The following is a 9,418-nucleotide window of genomic DNA, read 5'->3' on the forward strand; positions in this document are numbered from 1 at the left end:
TGTTTTTTGTTAACATTTTTGTTTAACTTTTTTTTTCTCAACAAAACATAAACTGTTGACTGTTTAAAATAAAATGAAATAACTTGTTTTGATGTGTTCTGCATTTGGCCCATCTTTCATTTGTCATCACTGCTGTGATCTTTCATTCACCTTACATCCACCTCACATCCACCTTAGACCCACCTCACATCCACCTTACACCCACCTTACACCCACCTTACATCCACCTCACATCCACCTTAGACCCACCTCACATCCACCTTACACCCACCTTACATCCACCTCACATCCACCTTAGACCCACCTCACATCCACCTTACACCCACCTTACATTCACCTTGAGATGGTTCATATGGCGCTAACATTTCAGAGATGTTCTTTGGTGCTGGTCCATGGAGAGACTTGTTCACACAGAGCTGCTTTAAAGTCTATTCTTTGAGCTACAGGGAGCCAGTGCAGAAACCTGAGCACAGGACGCCTGCGCTCGTACTTCCTGGTTCTAGTCAGGACCCGAGCAGCAGTGTTCTGGATGTACTGTTCTGTCTTAAGGCTCGTTTGGAGAGGCCAGTGCGCAGGCTGTTATAGTAGTCTAACCTACTGGAGACAAAAACATGGATAAGTGTCTCTAAGTCTGGCTTTGACAGTATAACTTTGATTTTTACAATGTTTTTTAGGTACAGTACAAGCAGAATACACACATAAACACTCACACATCAATCATAATGTGAAACAAAATATCAGAAAGGCTCTAGGTTAGAATCACAATCAGATAGTGCTGTTGTCTCAAAAGGGCCATTCAGTTTGTAGCTGATGCTCAGAGGAGTAAAAATACACTATTATTCACAACCAATACAAGAATACAACCAGTGACAATACACAATGCGGGGTCACATCCGTCAGTTCATTAGGTAGATACACTGAAACTGTAAACAACTATTGTCTCCAGTTTCAGCCTTAATGACCCTATTCAACCTGTAATGGCCTATTGTTGTCTTTCCTGTTTGTTATGCGTTTGAGGATAGAGTTGTAGATCGGTGAGACCTGATGTCTAAGGCCCCATTCCTGTTTAAGGAAGGATTGTCTTTCCTAACAAAAATAGCTTCTTTAACTCTCCTCTCAAACCATTTTTTTTTCTCTGGCTAAGATCTGAACCTCACTATCTTCAAGAGAGTGGTTAGTGTCTTTGAGATGTAGATGTACAGCAGACTGGGGTCCTGAGCTGCTCTCTTGATGGTGTTGGTACATTCTCTTTGGAGCAGCTGTTTAGTTTCTCCAGTGTAATGCTCACTGCACTCTTCACTACACTGAATGGAGTAGACGACATTACTTTGTTTATGTTTTGGGTTGTTTTTTTTTGTCCTTTGGGTGAACCATTTTCTGTCTTAAAGTGTTTGCAGGTGTAAAATAGACCGGAATCTCAAACTGTCTGAAAATTTGCTGTGTAAGAATTGTTACACCTTTCCTTCTCGGCTCAGATTCCCTATTATCCTGTTTTTTATCTCTCTTAGATCTACTGAAGACCCATTTTGGATATCCACAAGCCGAGAGGGCCTCCACGTGTTGTTCCTCCTTCACTTTCCCCTCTGTGTTTGTGGGCACCACTTGAGCTCTGTGTTGTAGTGTATGAATAACCGTGCTGCAGCGGATGGTGTGAATCAAACAGCAGGTATTGGTCCTACAACGATTTGTCCAGTTGGCAGATTTAAATTTTGTCTTTTGTTATGGATCAGACCTGGATGACTGAGGGATTACACAGACAAAATGTATCGGGCATCAATATCAACTGAAAAGCTGCATGAGAACCTCCCTATACTTCTACTTACACTACTTTTTTAGCTGGTCTCCCTGCCCTTCTTGTACATGTCTCTATGTCTGTCTCTATTCTGAGCTGACCACATAATTACAGACCTGTACATATTAAAACATCTCCTCCCAGTCACCTCCCATTCTACTGACCAATATAACCCACTCCAAACTGGCAACGCATTTTCCCAACCAGACGGGCATCCAGTTTGGTACAACTGCAAGTATATTTACATCTACATTTTGAGAAACCTAAGAAGACCTAAGTCATGGACAACCACTCTTACAATTTCCCATCCGATTGCACCCCGTTGACTAACTGTAAGTCCGGGCGAAAACCAGGATCGACTGTGATAAACATGCATGGAGCAGGAGGGAAGAAGCCTCCGAGAGACTACCTGATCTGGTCCCTGTGTAACACCCTCTATGTCAACTTCTGCTGCCTCGGGTTCATGGCCCTCATCTACTCCATCAAGGTAAACTATGACACGAGCTATGTTTACATGTAAAATGGGATCATTACTATGACTGCATTTTTGTATTTCACTCATCTTCTAAAGAGTCTTTATGTCTCTGTGTATATGGACTGAATGTTTTGTGCCTGTTACGTCCTGTTTTCTGTCTCTGCCAATGGGACTGTGGATGGTAGTTAGCCTGAAAATTACACTCTGTGCACAAGTTAATTAATGTGCATTGTCACATATTCAATGACATAATAAAAGAATAAAAAAACATTAAAATAATCCGACTGTCCTGACATGGGAACTCCAGGGTCTCCCCTCTTGATCCTGACAAATTTTTCTGTTCAACTCTATATCAGGACTACTCAATGTGTTATTTGATTGATTAAGGTGCACTTTGTAACTTTTCTGGTGGAGACAACCAGGTGACATCACCAGCCAAAGTAACAAGTCAGACCTGTGGAGAGGCTACCCTGAACTAGGCTACCTTCACACTGAAAATGTGTGTTTTTATGGTATATTTGAGCAAAAAATAAATAAAAAATTAAGTGTTTAAAGGTACACTATGTAGCTTTTCTAGTGAAGGATCTGCCACCTGCATGTTTCTACTGAGATGTTATTGCTTTTTCTGGTTCCTCAGTATGGCATTATCCATCTTGCGTTTAATGAATTACAGGTGTATTTATTGCAAAAAAAAAAAAAAGTACCTTGAAAAACATGAATTCTTGTTGGGTCACCGCTCCATAGATATGACCTGTAACTTGGCCAGGTGGCATCCCTAGCTTGTCTCCATGGATATGAATAAGTTCAATGCCATACTGTGAAACTTCCTATTCAAAGCGATACAATCTTTAGCGAGACAAGCAGAAAAGTTACATAGTGCCCCTTTAAAGTCGTACTCTGGAACATTCATGGCAAAGCAATAACAACCTCATGGAGACGAGCAAGTGGCCATGTACCACAAAAGTTGCATTGTGTACCTTTAACCTGAAGCATGCTTCAGATCAAGCTCTGATCCAGTCCTGGTCCAGTCTTGGTCTAGTCCTGATTCAGCCTTGGTTCAGTCCCTGGTTCGGTCCTGGTTCAGTCCTTGTCCAGTCTCGATTCAGTCTTAGTTCAGTCCCTGGTCCAGTCCTGATCCAGTCCTGGTTCAGTCCTGGTTCAGTCCTGGTTCAGTTCTGGTTCAGTCCTGGTCCAGTCCTGGTTGAGTCCTGGTTCAGTCCTGGTCCAGTCCTGGTTGAGTCCTGGTTCAGTCCTGGTTCAGTCCTGGTTCAGTCCTGGTTCAGTTCTGGTTCAGTCCTGGTCCAGTCCTGGTTGAGTCCTGGTTCAGTCCTGGTCCAGTCCTGGTTCAATCCTGGTCCAGTCCTGGTTGAGTCCTGGTTCAGTCCTGGTTCACAGTTGAATCCTGGACTCTTTGCCCTGAGTTTAAATTACAGGCAGTCATTTGGTGCTTGAAGTTAAAAATGGTGTAATTGGTATCTTCAGTGGGCGAGGGCCGCTATGTGACTGAGAAATGAGAGAGTTACAGATGGAAAAAGCCATGCAAAAATATACATACCTCAGGACAACTCCAGGCTTCATAAGAGATGATAATGTCATGTTATTTCACATATAAACATAATTAATGCTTGTACTGATTTAGGACATGAAATACTATGCATTCATAACTGTCCTGGTTGTCTTTGCTTGAGCCCAGTTTAGTCCTAATGTAGACTTGGTTTGGTCCTGATCTGGGCCTAGTTTAACCCCAGTTCCAGTTTAGTCCCACACTGGATAATGGTGTGGGCAGGTGTTTATCACACTGGGGATTGTGGGGATCTGTATACACACTCAAGTAGCAGTAGTAGTAGTACTTTAGTAGCAGTAGCTAAATCTGGGACAAATCATCTCTTCTTTTGTAAGATTAATGAATTTGTACATGGTCCCTGACAAATACATAATAAAGAAAAAAAGAAAGAAAGAAAGACAATTTTGCCTCTCTTATGGGAACAAAAATCCTTTATTTTTAGTTTAAGTGTGAGCACAAGGACTACAGGACTACAGCAGGACTATACCAGGACTACAGCAGGACCACAACAGGACTACACCAGGACTACAGCAGGACTATACCAGGACTACAACAGGACTACAGCAGGACTACAGCAGGACTACAGCAGGACTACAGCAGGACTACAGCAGGACTACAGCAGGACTACACCAGGACTACACCAGGACTACACCAAGATGAATGCTGTCGTTCTGTCCTTGGGCAAGACACTTAACCTACCTCGCCCTCAGTGTCAGTGTACACTGGTGTATGAATGTGTGTGTGAATGGGTGAGTGGTTCGTTGTTGTAAAGCGCTTTGAGTGCCTTGAAGGTGGAAAAGTGCTATAGAAAAATGTGACCATTTACCATTTACCCTTTACCACAAACACACAGGTAAGGGTTAGAGCAGGTAAACGATACCAGGTTTATGATCCAGATATAATCCATGATCAAGTGTCAGAATACGTTGAAGTGGTGAGCTTGGCTTAATATTCATATTATACGCAATTTGCTGTAGCATAACTCCTCTAGTGATCGAGTCCAAAAGATTCAACAGCAGATGTTGTGATATTGCTTTCAAAAACAGTTATAGATGGACATGGAGTTATACAGGCTTCTTTGTTTATTTATGACATAATATTGTAGAAAGACACAAAACAAAGTGTTGCTAATAGTGTAATGTGATGGGACATGGTGGGACAGGCAGAAGGAATTTAAGTTTATAGATAATAACAACTATTTCACTATTACAGTGAATAAATACTTTAAAACTGACTTGATTATAATGGCTGTACCTCATCATCAGCTTACTCAAAGTTGTATTAAAAATGTCACGTTTTTAAATTAACAATAACAACAAATACCTCTCTGAACTAAACTCTGGACTACACCAGGACTACACCAGGACGACAGCAGGACTACACCAGGACTACACCAAGACTACACCAGGACTACAGCAGGACTATACCAGGACGACAGCAGGACTATACCAGGACTACAGCAGGACTACACCAGGACAGAACTAAGTCTACAGTTGGACTGAAATTGGGCTAAACTAAAAAGAGGTAGATCATGTAATACTATAGTAACTGTCTACTAACATGTATTCTCCATGTACAGGCGCGTGACCAGAAGACCCAGGGTAACTTGCAACTGGCCCAGGAGTGCTCGGACAAGGCCAAGTGGTACAACATCTTGGCCGCGGGCTGGAACCTCCTCATCCCTCTCCTGCTCATCGTCATCCTGATCCTGCTCCTTATTCACCTGGGCTCCTCGCAGGGATCGTTCGACTTCTTTGGAGAGGATGGTTTCCAGAACTTCCTCAAACTGTTCAGCTGGTAGACTCAAGGAGAGAGGAGAGGAGGAGGGCTGTGGAGGTAGAGAATTGGGTAAATAATAGTGTACATGACAGATACGAAACAAGCAACACAAGTCATGGTTCAAATTTGTGAAGTGGGATATTGACTAGATCAGTGTTGCTCAGACTGTGATCCAGGGGCTGCTGCTGGGGGTATGCAGGGCCCTCTGCAGTTTGAATATTTGTTTTATTACAGACAAATAAATGTATATTTTTATCCTCCTTTAGGTGAATCATTATTTGGACTACCTTATCCATAGTTTTCTCAGTTGGACCATATTTTGCCTTAATTCAGACTTGATAAACTCCAAGTTTAAATCCGATGATCCTCAAAAAGAAAACAGATCACATCCTCAGTACTTGGTGTGAGACAAAACATCTTTACTTACATAGTCCAGTTAACAAATTTTAACTTTTTTGATCAAATCAGATTTTGCCTTTTTTTTTTCTACTCAAAATGTTTACCTTCAATTAATATATATTAAAGATAGAAAAGATGACTTTATTTAAGTGTAATAAAAACCTGCTTTTTACAGTGTTCATTCTAAAACGTATAATTTAAAAAGAGAAGTATCACTAGAAAAGATTTAATTACAGAGAAGGAGCTATGCCGTCTGCTCAGTAATGTTGGAAGAATATGATTTATTTACTGCTGGAGAAGCATCATTATAATATAATGTTTACTCATTTGTGTCTTGGATAAACTGTGTAAATGAACTGCTGAGTTCATTTAAAGTTAACAATCAATGTATTTGAAGCTCCATGCATGGGTTTCAGAAGTAAATGAAAACATAATACTGTTAATTAACAATTTCAATTAAAAAAATCCTATTTTTTGAGTGGTGAAAAGTCCAAGTGGCCTAACCTCCAGCTAAAAATGACTTTATGAAAATACAACAACTCATGTAATTGACTGTGCATTATTATTAGAAGCGTATAAAATGTTTGGTCAGTGTTGAAAGACCATACATTGTGGGTAGTTATTTATTCTATTTATCTTATCATTTATACAACGACAAGCATAACACTGTGACCACCCTCTGCTCTACTGTGAGTCTAGTGTATGTGGATTATGTTTATTGAATTGGCAGAGCCAGGGTTGGAACATTCAGGAACAAAGGATACAATTATTTTTATTCAATAATTCTTCAAGGCATTTTCTCTTAATCTGCTCATCTGACACAAGTCACTGTCTCTTTAAAGCTTAAAGCTTTAGCTCAAAGCTCGTTTGGTGGTCATAATGTTATGCTGGAATTGTGTATGGTTTTATTAAATGACATGACCCAGTTCAGTTCACCGATGTGTATCTTTGTTAACCACTTTTTAATGTTATGCATTGTTCAGGCGTTTTAAAGGTGCACTCAAAGGTGCAACATTTCGGCTGGTTGTCTCCATAAACTCATTTATCTTCATGGTGACAAGCAGGTGACATCTCCAGACTAAGCTACAGGTCAGATCTGTGGAGAGGTGACTTTTTTTTGCAATAAAATATTTTGTAATTAAATAAATGCAAAAAAAAAAAAAAAGGCAGGCAAAGCAATATCATTGCCATGGAAACAAATTGGTGGCAGAGGCTGCACTAGAAATGTTACATAGTGCATATTTTAAAAGTAAGTTTAGCATCATTTGGGCCCTTTAAACGCTATTGCTTTTAGTTTTCTTGTACTTTTTGTTCATCAGTGTTTGTACTGTACACCTCTTGTGCTTGAGGTAAATAAACTAGATAATTATACCTTTACATGTCCAAAAGTGATCGTCTGTCATTGCTTGTTTTTGGTCGTACAGGAGCAGATCACAGGGTGGAATGTGAAATGAAACTGGAGCGCTGGTGTTTTGCAGCTGTACTTTGGGTTATAAAGGGAACATCACGTTTTGGGCCGGGCCGACCGCTGCCTGCCCCTACAGAATGTGACCAGTTATTTTATGTTCTGTCTTTGCTACTGCTTTTTAAAATTAGCCTTATGTAAACAAGTTTGTAAAATATTTCTAAAATGTTTGCAGATTATCCCCTCCCACTTGTGACTTTTTAGGTGCCACTCCCACCTAGAAAGTTACAAGTGTCCGTTTAAGTGGATATGTTTATGGCTCTATCTAAGAAAAATGCTTTTAAGAAGTTTGAAGACACTATCCCATTTGGATAAAAGTGAAATTAATTATAAAACTAGTGATGGTGAAGATTACAATTTTGTTGTTTCGAGGTGAAAGCTTCAGTATAAAGAGAACAATGGTTTGCCAGTCCTGCCTTAATCAGCATATTTAAAGTTGACATTTTCTTTTTGTGAGACAGAAAACATAAAGCATAGTCTTATTTATACCTCCTACATAGAGTGTCTGTCTGTTTTGATCTTTGTCTCTCTCAGAGTCAGACCTCCCACTCTCTGTCCCGCCCTGACATTAGCCGCCTCTGTTAAAGTCCTGCCTTTATTTAAGGTCCAAAATCACAGCCTTCACAGCACGACTTTCTATTTGCTGCTGTGGTCCAGAGGGAAACACTCACAGATGTTTTTGAATTACAGGCTCTGGTCAAACAGAACAGGGAGGAGCATCTCGTTGCTCGTAAGGGAAGCTATTTATTATTACAGCACATGTGATCTATAGTGGGGTAAATGTAGTTTTGCAGTTTTGCAAATGCAGTTTTTTTTCAGCAATGTCCACATTATGAAACATAGATGAATCAGAGGGCCACAGCCTCGTGGTCAGTCTCATGATCCAGGCTATAAAGTTGCACCATGCACACTTTAAATCAGATGGACTGGAATTATCCACAAAAATACCCCCCCCCTTTTGGGTTTTTGACTAGAAACAGGCAGACAGGTAACAAAATTGCAAAAACTAAGCTGGAGCATCACATTGACACATGGACAGTCTGGCACCAAGTGTCTTCTCCCCGCTCCTCTTATCCACGGCAGGTGGTGATGATTACCCTGATGGGACACAGGTGCGCGCGGGAGGAGCCGAGAGTTCCGCCCAGCTCCAGGTTCAGGCAGGTGAGGGAGGGGGGAGAGCACACAGGGAGGCAGAACAGGAGCAGAGATACATGTCTCATGACAGCGGCCGTGTCCCAATTCGCCAAACTGGCCTTAGGATCACGATTGGAAGTGTACGTTGAAGGGCAGTTACGTAATTTCCAGCATGACAAGGGCTGTCCCATTTCAACCCATCCTACTGAATGTGCCCACAAACCTGCCCTCCCCTTTACACCGTTTCGATGGAGATCGGACGTGGCCGAAGCGTGCATCCGTGCACACTTCACGCACTTCTATATCCCATCATGCACCGCAACTACGCAAAAAAGAGAAGAAAATGGAGTCTGCTGCGCAATACACGTTCAAATGTTCGTACTGGTTTACCTCATCTAGAACAGAGTGATATGAAACTGTTAAATCTGAATAAAGATAAGTACAGGCTGTGTGTTTGATGATTAAAAAGGAGGAGAGTTACATGGAATAAAGGAATGTGCAGTTATAGCTAGACAATAAGAAGACATTATTATCATGAGAAATTATTATTGCAATAAGAATAATGTAAGAATGTTCGTTTCTATTGTAAGCGTCAAAGACCAAGAGACTGAAACATAAAGTCAGAAGAGTTTAATGATCCACACAGGTAATGTGAACAATGAAGCAACAGACTCTCAGGAAAGGATAGAAGTGGGCACGTGTCATTTACCTTAGTGTTAGTAAGTCAAGATACTAGTTTGATGTAGTGCTGCACTGCTAGAAAATACCTCACAATAATAAGATGGTAAGAACTGGCACGGCATAGAGGGG

At 40.9% G+C, this 9,418-nt stretch overlaps 1 protein-coding gene across 1 annotated transcript; it reads left to right on the forward strand.

Moving 5' to 3' along the window:
- Positions 1 to 1,983: 1,983 nt before the first annotated feature.
- On the forward strand, positions 1,984 to 5,834 carry LOC117372604 (interferon-induced transmembrane protein 5-like). Its single transcript, XM_033968427.2, has 2 exons — positions 1,984 to 2,279; positions 5,411 to 5,834. Exons 1-2 carry the CDS (start codon positions 2,073 to 2,075, stop codon positions 5,630 to 5,632), a joined length of 429 nt encoding a protein of 142 aa, XP_033824318.1. The 5' UTR covers positions 1,984 to 2,072; the 3' UTR covers positions 5,633 to 5,834.
- The last annotated feature ends 3,584 nt before the right edge of the window (positions 5,835 to 9,418 follow it).

The sequence above is a fragment of the Periophthalmus magnuspinnatus genome, chromosome 6, assembly GCF_009829125.3.
Source record: "Periophthalmus magnuspinnatus isolate fPerMag1 chromosome 6, fPerMag1.2.pri, whole genome shotgun sequence".
NCBI classification, from domain to species: Eukaryota; Metazoa; Chordata; class Actinopteri; order Gobiiformes; family Gobiidae; genus Periophthalmus; species Periophthalmus magnuspinnatus.

Coding starts and splice junctions, on each gene's coding strand:
- LOC117372604 (XM_033968427.2), top strand. CDS start 2,073: ATGGACAACCACTCTTACAATTTCCCATCCGATTGCACCCCGTTGACT. Junction 2,280..5,410: donor CCCTCATCTACTCCATCAAG/GTAAACTATGAC, acceptor CTCCATGTACAG/GCGCGTGACCAGAAGACCCA.